The 17,982-nt window shown below is 36.4% G+C and overlaps 1 protein-coding gene across 1 annotated transcript in view; it reads right to left on the reverse strand.

The window, feature by feature from the left end:
* Positions 1–1,465: 1,465 nt before the first annotated feature.
* LOC100758048 (transmembrane protease serine 11C) overlaps positions 1,466–17,982 on the reverse strand; it is a 46,291-nt gene continuing 29,774 nt past the window's right edge. The window contains exons 6-10 of the mRNA XM_027390700.1: positions 11,039–11,077; positions 7,476–7,647; positions 5,779–6,038; positions 5,103–5,245; positions 1,466–1,627 (exon numbers count right to left, since the gene is read on the reverse strand). Of these exons, the coding sequence (XP_027246501.1) occupies positions 1,466–1,627; positions 5,103–5,245; positions 5,779–6,038; positions 7,476–7,647; positions 11,039–11,077 (776 nt within the window). The remainder of the gene's footprint in view (positions 1,628–5,102; positions 5,246–5,778; positions 6,039–7,475; positions 7,648–11,038; positions 11,078–17,982) is intronic.

Raw genomic sequence — 17,982 nt, forward strand, 5'->3', positions numbered from 1 at the left:
GGCATGCGCCGCCAATGCCCGGTTGTAGATAACTATTTTTAATCTCTTTTTCTGCCTCTGCCTGTATTTAATTTGAGTGGTTGTCAACCAAAAGCCCCACTTCTTCCATGGACAATGTCATGCTAGTTCAGTCTTGACCAATAGCCATTTTGTTTATGTGTTTTTCTAATACAGCAAATAATAGAAATACTAATTCTTAGGAATATGTAACATGATAAGTTCAATATTATAAAAGCATCTATGTAATAAACCTACAATTTATCCACATGTTTCTGAAAAATTCTACACTTTACTAAATGATACTAGAGAGTCTGGTTAAACTACCAGTAAAATATATATATATATATATATCAACCTCTGTTTCCTAATTTCTTTTTGAATATTTAGGTCATAATCATATTATATAAAATAGCAAGCTGTTAAAAGTGTGAGCTCTGAAATAAAGTTGTATGATTTGAATCCCAGCTTAGGCAATTAGACACTCTTTGCTCTTCAGAATATTCCTGGCCTACTCTATACTGTGATCTATTAATACACCCCACAGGGTTGTCATTTTGTTTTCTAGCATTTAAGATGAGAACAAATTAGGAGAATTAGTCTTGATGCAGTTTTTTTTTTTTTTTTTTTTTTTTTTTTTTTTTTTTTTTTTGTTTTTCGAGACAGGGTTTCTCTGTGGCTTTGGAGGCTGTCCTGGAACTAGCTCTTGTAGATCAGGCTGGTCTCAAACTCACAGAGATCTGCCTGCCTCTGCCTCCCGAGTACTGGGATTAAAGGCATGTGCCACCACCACCCGGCTAAAGCCACCTATTGAAACAAGATTAATATGCCCATGGATGATGTTGCAGTTGCATGAGAACCACCTTCTCAGAAATCTGAGAGAATAAAAAGTCAGTAAATACTGTCATCTATTAATATATCCCACAGGGTTGTCAATTTGTTTTCTATCACTTAAGATGAGAACAAATTAGGAAAATTAGTCTTGATGCAGAGACCAGTAAGGAAATAGATATATTTTTCTGAGTAAATCTTATTGTCAGTATTACTGCAATACCCCCATCTTCAAACACACTGATCCTGGAGAACACAAGAACTTGTCAGTGCAGAAGATGGCTGATACAATCAGAAACATGTATAACTAACTAATTCTCATATGATACATTACCCAAACATTTTCCCCTAAAGTAGCAGAAAGTAGTTCCTTAACAAACTAAAACCATATTCACTCCTACAATTATATCCATCCTGAAAATGAGTAAAGAAGAAAATGATATATTTTGATTCATAATCTCCCTAATGACTTATCAAATTTTAATTAAAAAGTCTTAAATGTAAAATTTCTTGCCTTTGAATTTTCTGTCTAAATGTGTGGAAGAGGAGAAATTTCTAAGGAAATGTGATTTGGGGATTAGAAACTTATTTAACAGATACATAACTTTTGAACTTCAATCTATAGAGGACAACCACACTAGAGACCAGTTTTGGATGTGATCCAGTTTCGATAGTATGTCACCCGAGTGTAGACACCAGGCTTGTTTGGAAGTGCACATTCATCTCCCCAGCTTACAATACCAGCAAGGAACCAGATGCCATTAGAATCTTCACTAACTAGTGGTCCACCAGAGTCACCCTGGAAAGAAAAAAATATATAGTCAATAATATAAATGAATGACATTGTGTCTGTTTTTCTTTTGTAGAAATGCCAGGGAACACCAAAAATAAGAACAAGATAAAACACAAAAATCCTATACTTTGGCTATTCCTTCCTTCCCTCTTTCCTTCCTTCTTTCCTTCCTTCCTTCCTTCCTTTCTTTCTTTCTTTCTTTCTTTCTTTCTTTCTTTCTTTCTTTCTTTCTTTCTTTCACTATTTTAATACTTGAAATGATGGTAGCCTAACATATTTTTTCTGTTCCATTATTATTTTCTAAAGTCTAGTATGTCAGCATACATCTTTGGCTAATGCAATGTAATAGTGAGTAATTAGTATAAAATGTTTCAACTTAGTTATCAATTAAGGAGTTGTTGAAGGTATTTCCTCTTATGCAGTCACCACTATATTGAGGAATACTCTTCCCTATATATTACTGTTATTGTGAGGAGAAAGGAAAGTGTATATATTCATCCTCCATTAAGATTGGCCATAGTTTTCCATTCCCTATATTAAGGAAAGTAACTTTTTAAGTCACATATTTACTTTCTTATATGAGAGTACTGAGATTCTTCTTTCATCACATTTCAAGTGGACATGTTATTATAAAGTAATTGTGCTATATATTAGATCCCCAAACTAATAATCTTTGTAAAGCAAAATTTGTACCCTGATTTGAACAGTTATCTCCCATTTCTTCCCACCTCTTCATTCTTGATAACCATTTATTATTATTATTATTATTATTATTATTATTATTATTATTTTGTTTTAAAGATGTATTTTTATTTCTGTGTAATTGTGTGTATACAGAGCCTGTGCAGGACAGAAGGGAGGTTATGTCCTCTGAATCTGGAGTTAGAGACAGCTGTATGCCACTCTATATTGGTGCTGAGAGCAAAACTGAATAGGTCTTCGGCAAGAGTAGTCAATGCTCTTAAATACTAAGCTACCTCTCCAATCTTGACAGACATCAGTATATTCTGTCTTAGTGAGTCAGTCTTTAAAAATTCCATGAGATCCTGTGATATTTGACTTTGACTTTCTCTGTAGGCTTTTTTTGTTTTGTGTTTGTTTGTTTGGGGAAGTTTCCCATCATTACTGCTCCCTTTTCTATCCATATCACTAGTGTATTTTCTCTATATCCTTGCAGACATTTTTTCTTATTATAGACATAACTAATATCATCTTAACGTGACATCTCATTGTGTTTAATTTTCACTTCTGTGGTTATTGATTTTGAGCACATTTTCATATGAAAAGGTTTGTGTTTTTTTGTGTGAGCACATGTATGTGTGTATGTGGATGTTTGTGTGCATGTAGAAATCACAAGTTGATGTCAAGTGTCTTCCTTGATCACTTCCCAACTTATTCTTTGTGACAGGTCTTTTGCTGAACCTGGGGCTCAATGATGCAACTAGACTCTCAAGCTAGGGATCCTGCTTTCTCTATCTCCCTAGTGCTGGGATTGTTGATCTGGATCACCATGTCTGGCTTCCCCACCCCATGGTTCCAGGAAAATACCAACTCAGGTCCCCATGATTGAGTGGTGAAGCTATGTACCTGGACCCTGTTTGCATTTTTTCTTTGGAAAAATATGTATTTAGGCCACTTTTCCATTTTGAAGTCAGAAAATGTTGCTTTCGGCATTGGTTTATGTGAGTTACAGGAAATTTCTTTCTTTCTTTCTTTCTTTCTTTCTTTCTTTCTTTCTTTCTTTCTTTCTTTCTTTCTTTTTTCTGGTAGCCAGATAAGTTTTTCTTTTCTTTTTTATTTGAATTAGAAAAGTTATTTTACATATCAATCCCAGTTCCCTCTCCCTCCCCTGCCCCCCCCCAACTAACACCCTACCTATCCAGGAAGTTTCTAAGATTTGATTTGAATGTGGGACTTGATAATGTTTATAAAATGTGCAGAAGGGTTCAAAAGAATGGGGAATTTTAAAATATGGAAGCTAACATTAATAGAGAGTGCAAATAATTGGGTAGATGAGAGGAGACAGTGAAGAAAACAGGTGAGTGATTAATTTTAAAGAGTAGAAAGACACTTGCTGAAACCAGAGGGTGAACATGGGTACAGGCAGAAATGTATCACGAAGAAAGTAAATTAAAGTGGTTTCGTTGGATTTCTTCATTTTTTCTAGTTTTTTAGAAAACTGTAATATTCTAAAGATTGGGACATAGTGCACTGTGAAGGAAAAAATGGGATGAAGGTTTGACATAGCACAGGAAGATACGCCAGAGTTACATAAGTAAGGTCTCATATGTTATTAAATTCCTTAGGTTTACAATAAGACAATATTTTATCTAGCCCACAGTAGCTGACAAACCTGGCAGATTACTCTGTGATTCACTGTGATTTCAGATTATTAAGATAGGTGTGGGGGAAGTGGAAGATGAAGCCGCAGAGGTTGCAGTAAATACAGTTGTTGAAGCATGGGTCTTAGGCTGTGGCAGGTTAGGAGACACAGTGTACTTAACCAATTAAGCACAATGGGTTTTAAGCTCTTCGCCATCTCCAAGAATAGGTTTAATTAGTTTGAAAACTGGAAAGATGAAAACTTGTGATTAGAGAGGACAATTGTGTATTATAAATACTTTTTGTATGTCTTCTTGTTCTTCGAGTATAGGAATATGTTTATTCATTTCAATATCCCTTTATATAGTACAAAAAATAAGTTCTACACAGTGATTGAATAAAATGAGTTTCTTCCTGGGTTTATCACTAGTTGTGCCGATGTAGACTACTTTTTTTGTGTATTTTGTTAGCTCCAGAAATATTACTTATTAACAAGATAGGGGGATTAGAAGCATGTTAATAAGGAAAAGTAACTGGGTTTAGAGTTCAGAGAATGGTCACAAGATCAAAGTTCCTCTGTTTAAGTCCCTACTCTGTCAGTTTAATTAAATGAGCTACCTTGTCTCTTTGCCTGAACTCATCAGAAATGGGTTTCAAACTAAAACATGCTGCAGAAGATTAACCACGACTAAAGTAAAGGAATATTCTTGATGATCTTAAAGTCATGCCTCATATGTGGGATTTCACTTAGAAGTTGTTAAGTAAATAAAGCAATTAAGATGTTGGAGCCAGCTTGTGAAAGCTCCATAATTGATTGGCATTGGAGTAAGTGGAAGACTTCTTGGTGATAGACCAGTCAAACTAAGATTATCAGCAATGTATTTCACCTATTAATTGCTCATTCTGAGTCTCTTCCTCACTTCCACACAGTGCTTCTTGTAACAAAACTGCTGATTAGAATCCTACTATTTTAGCCGATATCAATATACATTTTAGTTAGATGATTGGGCCATAAAACACATTCATACTTTCAAGATTGAGAAAATTGCACTGTCTATTAGAAATAGAAAGCTATCAGAAAAAATGAGAGAGAGAGAGAGAGAGAGAGAGAGAGAGAGAGAGAGAGAGAGAGAGAGAGAGAGAGAGAGGGAAGAATTACCTGGCAGGCATCAACCCTGCCCTCCAGGAACCCAGCACACAACATTCCAGGTGTAATCACACCGCCATATGCCTTTTCACTGTTGCAGGTTTTGTTATCTATAATCTTCACTCTTCCTTTTTGGAGTATATTAGGACTTTCTCCTGAAGAAATAATATCATATAACTAAAAATTAAATTTTTACATTCATGTGTCTATTTACTGTGTGAGAACACATGTGTGTATGCATGCATACCTGTGCATGGATGTTAGGGTCATAGGTCACCCCTTGGGTGTCAGTTTTCCTGCTTTAAAAATGTATTTTGAATTGATTTTGGCATTAACTCTCTGCAGGATTAAGGTCATGGCATACATGTGATAAGTGGGTTTGTCCAAATATTACCTCTTCAATGAAAATTAAATATTTATTGAGTGAATTAATGACACAGAGGGAATTATGTATCAAATGAAAAGAAATTTATGATAGCTGCCATTATGAGGACATTATGGCAAACAGCTCTATGAAATTACAGTTTCTAAATAAATGATACTGGGCACAATTTTCAGTCCATTTCACATTATACTACTTTAAATGATCTAGAAAGAGTATTTTCTCACATTTAGTTGTAATTCTGAATGTATTTCTTTTTAATTCCTAAAGCTGGAGTCCTGTAATGGAGAGATGTGAGGAACTTACCATCAGACTTTAGTGTTCCCCATCCAGTGACCACCACATCTGAGTTGGGTGGGAACTTCTGAGTCACTTCTGGTAAACATGCCCTTCGGATGTTGCTTGCAAATAATACTGGCGAAGACAGATGCACAACAGCTATGTCATTATCGTGTGCAGGGTAACTGTAGTTCTCATGGATTATAATATTCTTGATAGTTCGTTGTATTTGTGGTTTACTTAAAAGAAGCCCAAAACTAACTTTCCAGTCTTTTGGATTTGCATCCCTAAAGGAAATAGATTTTATTTATTAAAACTTCTATATATTAGAGCTAAAGGAATTAGTCACTTAACGTTTGCATTTCCATAGTTCTTTCTTTCTATTCTTTTTGTTCTCTCTCTCTCTCTCTCTCTCTCTCTCTCTCTCTCTTTCTCTTTCTTCCTTTCCTTTTGATACATGATTTCAGTGTACTTTTCTGGCTGACGTGAACTTGCTATATAAAAGCAAGTTTGAGGCTTGCCTTGAACTCACAGAGATCCATCTATCTCTGCCTCCTAAGTTTATGCTGAGATTAAAGGCACACACCACTATGGCAAGCTCCCCCCCACACTACTCCCTGAAAAACTGAATAGAAAAGAAGAAATGAAACAATGTTATTTATTATTTGTATACATTTTGAGTAACTCTATAAAACATGCCTTAAAAGATAATCAATAGCTGGTCATGTGGACCTAGTTCTTGAGGGACAGAGACAAGATAATGCTGAACTTGAGCCACTCTGGGCTACACAGTAAATTTGAAGTCATTCTGGGCTATGTGCAGTGAGACTTTAACTTAAAAGTAATTAAAGAGAAAAGGCAATTTATAGAAAGTGCATTTTATTTCTTGGCTTGAATAGAAAATATTAAAGAGAATTTAGGAAGACAAACATGACAAGGCCTAATAAATTGTGGCTGGGGATGTTTACAAACAAATAAAATACTTTTGTCTTCTATCTTTACTTGTTGTTGGCTACTTTGTATGCTATTTTCTGAAAAGTAGCCCTATTGGAATGTTAAGGATGGTTTTGAATAAGGCTGACCAAGTTAGAGATGAAATTCTGCTTTTATCCAGCTCAGTGGTAGGGTGCTTGCCTGGAATGCCCAAGACCCTGAGTTTAGTCCCTGGTACTGAGAAAAGAAGGGTAGCTAGAGAGGTGGAGATCTCTTGGTGCAGTCACACACTCCTTAAAGCAGTCATTATTTCCTCTGGGTGTGGTAGTCCACACCTGCAATCACAACACTTAGTAAGCAGAGGCCGGAGGATTCCAAGTTGCGGGCAGTTCAAGGTATACAGCAAGTTTGAGGCCACTCTGTCATTGAGACCATTTTGCCAACTCTCCTTTGCCAATGTTTTGGAGACACCATTATTGTTAATACTGACACATAACACTGGTGGTTAAGGGAAGGAGTGCTGCCAAGTGTTCCACAAAGCACAGGCCAGCTTTCCACAACAAACAATTGTATCTAGTACAAAATGTCAATAATTTCTACTTTTGACAAAGTTCTGTAGGATGACTACTGTATTTACTATTTTACTTATAAATCATTGAGCAATTTTGAGGCTTTATCTCACTGTAGCATGAAGTAGTTGGAGACATAGTTGCATGATCACACTGATAGGAAGATATAATTAGACTTTTAGTACTTGAATGCCTTTGATGCCTTCACAGATCATACCATACCTTATGAAACAGTGAGCGGCAGTGATAAGCCAGTTGTTACTAATCAGAGTGGCTCCACATCGGTGGATGCTATTCTGTTGAAGGCTCGCTTGCCAGGGCCATTCTCCTTCCTCAGAATCCTGGCCTCCTGCTATTTTGTGACCTAAGGGAGTAATTGTGCGTCGTCCACAGCCTGTTCAAAGGAGAGCTCATCAGTGTTGATAATGCTTATGCATGTGTCATGCTATGGTAGATATACTACCTATAACATACGTCCCTATTAACTGGTAACTGAGAAAAGCCCCATTGTCTTGGAGAAATCTGGATGGATTTACTGTTGATATGATTTCCTGAAAATATATGCCAGGTACATTGACATCTCATTCCCCATGAACTCTGTGTTTGTCTTGTCTTACTATGACTTAATGTATGGCATAGGGAGAATTATAGGTTTGGTTTTAGAAGAGACCAACCTTACTACATTGCACAAGGAAATATGTGGTTTTAAACTTTAGTGAAGGTTATAAAGCAATGAATGCAGTGAAAATATTCATATTAAAGTGTGAGTGAATATGAAATTTTTTTTTTTTTGGTTTTTCGAGACAGGGTTTCACTGTGTAGCTTTGGAGCCTATCCTGGCACTCGCTTTGGAGACCAGGCTGGCCTCGAACTCATAGAGATCTGTCTGCCTCTGCCTCCCGAGTGCTGTGATTAAAAGCAGGCACCACCAATGCCCAGTGAATATGAATATTATGAGATAAAGTACATAGAAGTACATAGTACATAGAAGTCCCGATACACAGTAGTTAGACAAAAGAAATGGCATGAAGATAGCCAGAACTTCCAAAGTCTCATGCTTCTATAAGGTAGGACTGTACATTATTGCCAGTTTAGAAGCATAGAGACATCTAGTCTTTGACGACTTCAAAGCAAATTTGTAGTAATAGTATAGTTCGTTATTCATCAGACTAGTCCTGGTTCCCTTGCCTATTTTAACTTTATACCAATAAAGTGCTGAATTTGTCCTTTAAGTCTGTGTCTTTTACTAGAGCTCACCTTCTAATCAGTAAATACTTTTAAAGATTAGTGTATGTATATATATATATATATATATATATATATATATATCATAGAGAACACATCACATAAAAGGAACTCAATAAAGATTTGTAGAAATAAAGCCTGTAAAACTTGAAATAAAAATACTTGTCTACTACTTCAGTTGGTGAGTGAAAAAATTGTAATCAATCCAAGGCATAAATTAAGGCAGTAGCTAATATTTGGCAATGTTGGAGACATTTAGTATTATTTTAAGTGGGTGGGAGCTTGGGGGAAGTGTGTTTGTATAGTCAGTGAACAAAGGCCAGGAATATTGCTAATTACCCTATAGTAAATTGGAGAGCCACTGAAACAAAGAATAAACATTAGCTGACCTCATGTCAAAAGTGTTAATAGTAAGACACACTAGATAACATAATTGGCTTGTACCAAGAATAAGAATGTTTAGCTGGGCGGGGTTACTTACACTTTTAACACCAGCACTTGGGAGGCAGAGATAGGTGGATCTTCGTGAGTTCAAGACCAGCCTGGTCTACAGAGCGAGTTCCAGGACAGCCAGAGTGGTTACACAGAGAAACCCTGTCAAAGAATATTTAAACTCTTAAATAAATTAGAAAATTTAGCTGGTCAGTTGCTTCACAATTGATGAATGATTATAGAGGCTAGGTAGACTTTGAGATATTCTTTCCTGAAGGAGGATGGCATGAGAAGCTCAGCAGTCATGTCTACTTTTAAGAGCCCTAACTGACCTCCCAAAGCCTTTTGGTTTGGGTACTGCTTTTAACACGTTTCTAACCTCAGGTTAAAGCATCTTCCTTGAGTCACTTAGCTGTGGCTGCCATGTCTAATGAGTACCTCACCTTGACTCATTGGATGTCACTCCTTTCTGTTTTTCTTTCTACTCCCACATCATTGACTCTACAGAGGATAAAGCAACTAATCCGGAGACTAGGGAATGATGGATCCTCCCTATCCTCCTTTCTGTTTTGTTCTATTCCTAGAGAAACTTGGCTTTTACTCATCTTCCTTCTGAGAAATATAAAAACAAAGGTCTTTCTCTGTGGGATAGGTGCCTCCTTATGAGGCTTGACTTCACTGTTGCTGATCTTACTCATAATTCTTAATTTCTAGTCATTTGTCAACTTCCATCCAAAGCTCTCATTTATTCATGGTGTGTTTGTTAAGCTTTCAGCTGCCGCCTCTGTAGCCTTCCCTTGTTATTACCTCTGCTCATGTCCTACATGGAGCCTTGTAGCTTTATTATATCAAGAGAGAGCAGATGGCAAATTTCAAGGATTTAAAGAATACAGTGAAAAAATAAAAAAAAATATAGTAAAGATTGCTGGCTGATACTTTCAGAAAAATCATGGAAACTACAAGGGTTTTATTGGCATCCTACTCTTTTACTTCTGATATATTTTAATATACTTTATTGTGTCACACAGTGATGCTCTATTCTTTAATTTTATTTTGTTTTTCTGAATACCCTCTGCTTTTTATTACAAATGTAATCAGAACCCTAGATGGAATAAGTCAAATTCTGAATTCTGATATGAAAGGGTCTTAGTGTTCCAGTTGGTAAGTAGATAAATTGGATGATATCTTTATTATCACTGTCCACAAACTTGTAAAGATTTCTATGAACTGATAGCTTTCCAATTGGGGATTTTCAGTGAATAGATACTGAGGATTTCACTGGAATAATTTGTTTTATGATGCTTTATTAAGTTGCTTGCGGGTTGTTTAATCAAAATCTACAAAAAGGAAAACCTAAATAGCTTTGTGTTTAAATTTTGCCCAAGTTTCCCCTAAATACCAAAGCGGTGACTAAGGGATAAAAAGAGCAAGCAGCCTGGGTCAGTGTCACCTAGCTCTTTGTCCCCAGACAAATGTAATGCTTTCCTTGACAGCTTGCTCCAGCCACTTTGAGGATCATATTTCCTAAGACAAGTAATGGGGTGGGGGTGAAAACAATGCCTTGCCCATCAAGGAAGAAGTGGTTTTCATATAAAGAATATAGCTTTCTGCACACAAATTTACTTGCTAGGGTTAGAATTCCAGACAGAGTTCCTAGGCCTGGTATTCTTATAGGTGAAACAGAAAACACAAGTAACTGACGTATGCTGAGGGCTAACTGTCAGCTCATGTACTCTGGTAAGTAATTTATTCCTATTACCATATTTTACCTTCACACTAATTTGAAACTAAGGGTTTTGGAATATTAAGGAACTTATGCTAATTCTTCTCTCTGGAATTTGGCAGATCTGAAACCCCAAATGCACATGTAGCTGATTTTGACTTGAAATTCTTAACTACCACTGCTTGTCCCTCGGTCCCCTCTGCCATTATGGCATGTGATAATGCTCCTCATTTTACACCCATGATATCAGTCAGTTTAAGGGCAACTACAGCAGCATTTACACACATATCTGAAAGTCAGGCTTCTTATTGCACCTCAACTGCAGGCCTCCTTGGCATTCTAAGGATGAATTTGTGATGGAAAATAACGTTGTTGATAAACTTACAAGTATTGAGAAGATCTTCTGCTATCGGCATTGCAATGTCTAAAAGTCAAGAAAATGAAATGTTTACACTTATAAACACACTTTATTTTTAACATTAATGATACTCATGTTGTTTTTTGGAAATATCCTGTAAACATTTATCTATATTGATTACCAGTTCTGTTCATGAATTAGATTAGAGAAACATAAAATATTTATACTTATTTTTTAAAATATTATGTTCCCAACTATAATTTATTTGCAAAGCAGTTTAGTCTTGAAATGTCCTAAAATATGTGAGTAGTGACCTTTCACCAAATCCTAAAACATACCTTAACAGATAATCCTAGTAACTAGGATGTTACTTTTACCACACTTCTAAAATTAATTTTTTGGTTAACATATAAAGAGACAGATTTCACTGTGATTTTTCATACACATACAGTTATACTTTGTTGTTATTACCTGTCTGTCTTCTGGATACCTCTCCTCTTTCCCTTTGCCCCCTAACATTGGCCTCATTTCTGCTTTCCCGGCACACATTCCATTACCCTCTCCTGTATTCTATTCATCCCTTTAGACCTCTTTCTTCTCTTTCATAATTTGCCCTCATGTTCAACACACACACACACACACACACACACACACACACACACACACACACACACAGAGAGAGAGAGAGAGAGAGAGAGAGAGAGAGAGAGAGAGAGAGATGCACACACACAGGCACACCCAGGGGTATACACACATACACACAGGCACATACACACAAGCACACACACAGGTATACACACATATACACAGGCAAACACACAGGTATATACACATACAGGCACACACATAGTCACACACACACACACACACACACAGGTATACACACATACACACAGGTACACACACAGTGGCACACACATGCATGCACATTTTCAATCAAGGTTTCACAAATGAGAGACAAATGTGTATTTGTATTTCTGAGTCTGTTTTATTTCACTTAACATGATAATCTGTAGTTGCGTCTATTTTCCTGCAAATGTTATAATGTCTGACTTCTTCACAGAACAAAATTCTGTTTCATGTAGCTCCCACACTTTTGTTATCTAGTCATCTGTTGATGGGTATCTAGGCTAGTCCAGGTATATACACATACTGGTCCACATTAGTGGACAGTGCTGTAGTACACATGGAAATGCTGATTTAGGGTCCTTTAGATGTGTGTCCAGGAGTGGAAGAGGTAGTAGCTCTGGCTTTAGCTTTAGTGCCTTTATTTGTATTAAGTGCATTTTACTTTATTTGAAAATTTATGTTCTTTTTGTGCTATGGTTTAATTATTTGCCATCCCACTTCCCATTTATTTTGGGTCAAAAGAATTTAATTGGGCAATGAGGCATAGCTTAATTTCTTCCTCTCATTTCTGTATAGATAAATCATTTCAGAGATTTGAAAAGAAGTCATTTATACTAGATAGTTTTACTATGTAACCCATTTGTGAACAGAACTGCAAATTATCTCAATTGATATGGGGAAGTATGAGGAGAGAGTAAACAAATGCGTTATACTTCCAACTTCATATGTAGAAAACTGTAAATTCTCTAGCTAGTTCTCCTTAAGAGTTCTGAAAGGCATTATCAACTGCAGCATGAGGTCAACTACACACGTCTATGTTGATTCATTTTATATTGATTTCTATAAATCAAGGAAGAAGTACCCAATCTTTCATGTCTATCATAGTTACAATTCTACATTTGGTGGCACAATAAACCAGGGAAGTAAAAGAATCCTTTACCAGATGTTGACCTGTCTAAACAAAAGGCAAGGACACTCAACAGTCAGCTGGGCTAGAGAAGAAAGGGGCACACCTACTCAAAGAGAAATTTGCCATAGTTTCATATACCTACCCTTTATTATGCTTTATAGAGGCCATTTTTATTTGATATGATATATTTTGAATTTTTCATGCATGATAACATATCAAACCATGTGAAGATTTTTAGGAACAAAAGTTTAAATAGACTGGACAAATGTCCTATACTCAAAGAACTAATATTTTTAAAGCTCCATGTTATTCATACAAGTTTCTTCCTTTCTTGAAGTTTTCTTTATTAATACATTCCTTGTCAAAGAAAACAAATGTCTTGAACCTATAGTTTGCTTTTAAAAGTTGTGCTGTCCCATATCTCAATGGAATAATTATCACTTGGGTATGCGGAAGATAAGCTATCACAAATTGAGAAATGACTTGTCATTTGTCTTTCTGATTGAGTCACACATGTGGCTGTCTGTATTTCCTTGCCATTTAAGTCCCCTGACTGACACTCAGAGGTTAGAAATTGTGTAGATTGGCCTCACAATGATAAATTCAACAGTGTAACCTAAGACACTCTGTTTACATTGTACTGTATTAAGGAAGTGATGGAAAACAATAGCTTTGTCTGTGCCAAGGAGGAAATGGATACAAAGAATCCTGGGAGTGGTGGCTGTAATTCCAGTACTCCTGGGCTGAGGCAGAAGGAGTGAGGATGGGCCAGACCAGTTTATAGGACAAAGAAATTTAAAAAACAAACAGCTCAACAAATGTGCATTGGTCTTCTCCAAGGACACAGGTACCAAAGCATAGACATGTGAATCACTTTGGTGGCAATGGAGATGAAAATTCATAATAATTTAAAAATAGCCTCTGATTCCATCCATTTTCCTGTGGTAGGTTTAATGGCAGACTTGACCTGTAGACAACTGAATGCATGAACAAAAGTTGTTAAGCAAAAAGGGAGGATTGGAATAGCTGGCAAAATATTCTTTTGGGAAGAAGTCAAGGAATTTAGTTTAAGGCTAGAGAAATTGGTTGGAGGTAAATACTAGATTTGAAACATGTTCTCTATGTTCTGTAGAACACCTATGTCTACTGTACATAGCTAGGAAGTACAAGTGGCAAATTTGGATGGACTTGTAAGAAGGAGGGCACCTATCCTGGGTATGGTGTTGCCCTCCTTTCATCTTAGCACTCAAGTGACAGAGGCACATGGATTTCTGTGAGTTTGAAGCTAGCCTAGTATACAAAGCAAGTTCCAGGCCAGCCAATGTTCAGAGTGAGATTGTGTCCCAAAGAAGAAGGAAGAGAAGGGAAAGGAGGAGGGAGAGGCAACAACAAAAATGGACTCCTGCTCTTGGTGGTAGCATATAGCATTACACTCTTTAATCCTAACCTTTACATAGTGAATTCTGCCTCAATCAATCAAATAAATAAATAATAAATACAATAGACAGAAAGAGAGAAAGATTTACAAATGGAAGACTACTCTACAACCTGACTCTATGAACATTTTCCCTTGAAAGAACTCTGAAACAGATAATGATAATGAAAACCAACTGTAACACTCTGAGAATGAGGAGTTATTTTACAGTAGTAGCAGGTTCATCCATGATGTTAATCATATAGAACATGGACTTTATTTATAATTAGATGAAATTATCAATTCACATAATTCTAAATTCTAAAGAAGTTGATTAATTCTACCTTTGAGATGTGTTTCCTGGGTTTTTCTAGGTAGGAGAATTCAGACAAACTCTTTGTAACATTTAAAAATGTCTAACTGGTGGATTTTGGAAAACTCTAAAATCATAAATGTATATAGATTTTTTTACCTAGTATATACAGTATAATTGTTTAATGATGCAAAAATTATTTCCTACCCTGGTGTTACTCATTGTGATAATTTAGCACATACAGAGTTATGTAACTGGCCTGTATTAAAAAGCAAAGAAGCCGAGTGTGGGTGTGGATTATGCTTGAATAGAACCAGAATGCTCCACCTCCTATAGGTTTTGGTTGGCCACTTGACTGCATATCTACCCTCAATAATTGCATTTCCTTATGTTTTCAGTTTGACTGAGAGGTTTGCTTTTATAATTTTTTACATATAAACCACTATAAAATACTGAAAGAAGTGGGATGTATTAGAAAGAACTTAGGTGAGAGCATAGAGGAAACAGATATGACAGTAAAATATCTTGTTGACACAGGAAGATGAAAAAGGAATAAAGTATAAAGAAAAAATATGAGGACTCAGAACTCCACATATTCAAGGAATTTAGTTAAGATGTCAGTAACCTATACTTTCTTAAATGCCATGAGGCTACCACAATACCCATCCTATATTAATGGATATTTCTAGGGATGTAGGGAAGTCTGTAGTAAGTTTGAGAGTTTTACAAAAACAATGTTTTAACTAATATATTTTATTTAAATGACAAATTATTAACTACTCTGAAATTTTGCCTATCCAACAATTGCCATTACCAAGGAAATGTGGATGGTTAAGGTGTTATACTAACTGAAATATTTTAAGAAACACTTTGCTGATAAAATAGACTTCTTAAAGCTAAGAACTGGTTCTTAGCTAAGAAAGCACATTTTGATAATCATATATTCTTTCAAATGTCTTTAAAGATTTATCAAAAGATAATGGGTTAGTTCAGTGATTTAAGATGTGACACAGTGAAGCCTTTCCTTGTCTCAAGGTTGACTCATGCATGTTCTGCTAACTCAGTCCATACCCCAGGGTTAGCCAGCTGCTCATGAGCAATAGGCCAAACACTGCTGCTGTCTGAAAACCCTTGGTGTGAGTCAGGGTCAGCATCCTGCTTGTGGAGGTCATTGTTCTATGTTTTCTTTTGCTTTTACAGCATCTGCAGCTTCTCTTTAACCAGTCATGGTTTAGGGTAAGTACTTAGGTAAGTACAAGGATAGTCCCAGATGACAGTTTTGACAAGAGATGAATGTATCTGCTGTTTGCCAGGATTTCATGGGAGAAATGTCCCTCCTCATTCTTCATCCATGTAGTTTAGCTGTCATGTAACCTGAGATGTACAGAATTCTCTGCCATCCTGTTCACATTTACTGGTTATCTAGCAGGGGAAAGCAGCTCTTCACATAGAATTTTTTTGGCTTATTAAACAACACCAATTTCTTCTTTCATTAGAATTGCCCACTTGAGAATTTTGTAAGTTGAGAGCTGCTGATACCCAGATTTGCTTTTAGAAGTATTGGCAGGAAAAGTTTTCCAGAAAATGAAGCTGAAATGGAAAAACAGTTCTCTGTGACCTACTTAGAGCCCCTGAATATACCCTACTGAAGCAATCTGTATCCTGGTTCTCATAGAGGTATGAAGCAATAGAAGTTAAGTTGAATTGGTTTCTGTCACTTAACAGTGATTCATGCTACAAAGCACATTGAGTGGTCTTTATTGACTTGCTGTGATAGATTTTCATTCTTAGAGACATAGAAATTTAAGGTTTTACATGTAGTACACTGGCACTTGGGAGCCAGTGGAGCAGAAAAATCTTGTTTGGCCTAATTTTGGATAGTTAGCAAATCTTGAAATGTCAAAGATGTTTCCTTCCTCAATGTTATCAGTTTATTCAGTCTAACTGGTAAAGACTATGATTCCACTGTGGGGCTTCCCCAGTAGGATGCCACATTGTATTTGATGAACTCTTAGATAATCATCACTTTGGATGTGGTTGACTTCAGAAAGTTATCTCTATTAGGTTCATTGGAATGGTGTAATAAGCTATCACAAATGGTGTGTCTTGACGTAGTTTTATCTCTTATGGTTATAAAGGCTAAAGTCTGAAGTCAATATAGCAACAGGGTTACGTTCTTGATGTCTCTGGTGAGAAATGCCTCCTTATTTCTATTAGGCATCTGGTCCCTCCAAGGACTCCTTGGTGTTCCTTGGTTTACAATGGTTGCTCCACTTCTGTCTATCTTCACATGGCTGATATGTGTTTATGCTTTCAGATAGTTGTATTAGGGTACAGTTGTTTGGAAGAAATCACAAGAGTGTATATTTCACCGAGATCTTATATAATATTTTAAAATTTGGAAGGACACTTGGAATATAATATTTCTTTTATTTTTTAGTTTATGTAGTTAGTGGATGAGTTTCTAAAATTATCCCTTTGGTTGTTAATTCTCTACAACTTGGAAGGCTGCTTTCTTCCTGCCTTTTTTGAGGCTACTATGTATAGAATGAACCATTTGAGAAGGAAGGCTGTGAGAGCAAACATCTCAGGGAAGTTACAATTCAGCAGTGATGGCCACTTACCCAGGAGAAGCATGGTCAGATTTTTCCTTTTATGCTTTGATGTTCAGTGAAAATGAATGCTTGCCCTGGGAGCCCCCACCCTTATCTTTTAGCCTTCCTGTAGTAGTGGCAATACTTTCTGTTTCAATTCTGTCCGCCCCCCCAATTTTCTGCATTATTCTTTTTTTCCTTTTTTATTTAAATTAGAAACAAGCTTGTTTTACACGTCAATCTCAGTTCCTTCTCCCTCCCCTCCATCCCTGCCCTGCACTAACCCCCTATCCCATCCCCTTTCTACTCCCCAGGGAGGATGAGGCCTTCCATGGGGAACTTCAAAGTCTGTCATATCATTTGGGACAGGGCCTAGGCCCTCCCCTGTGTGTCTAGGCTGAGAGAGTATCCCTATATGTAGAATGGTCTCCCAAAGTCCATAAATATTGATCCAGTACTAGAAGACCCATAGATTTCTGTATGATTCTTATAACAGGATTTGTAGTTGGAACTGACAGCCTATCTCAGAGATGACTGTACTTTATTGCACTACAAGTTATTCTCACAAACCAGGGATAAGTTGTTTCTTCATTAAGAATAAGAATCACATTATATGTGATCATATTAGACAAGTTCCATTAAATGCAAGTCAAGAAGGGAGATAGATTTTTAAAAAGTTCCATCAGTCCTGGCAATCTACATTATTGAGACTATCAGAACAGAACGGAGCATCATGGCTGCATAGTAAGCCATGTTTAGGCTGCTGTGTTTCACAATAAACAAATAAATAAAATGTTATTTAAGAAACTGGTTACTTTCATAGTGCACAAACATAGCTACTGTCATATGTGGTACAATATTTAAAGGGAGAAATTCTTTGTATGTATAACA

The sequence above is a fragment of the Cricetulus griseus genome, assembly GCF_003668045.3.
Source record: "Cricetulus griseus strain 17A/GY chromosome 1 unlocalized genomic scaffold, alternate assembly CriGri-PICRH-1.0 chr1_1, whole genome shotgun sequence".
Lineage (NCBI taxonomy): Eukaryota > Metazoa > Chordata > Mammalia > Rodentia > Cricetidae > Cricetulus > Cricetulus griseus.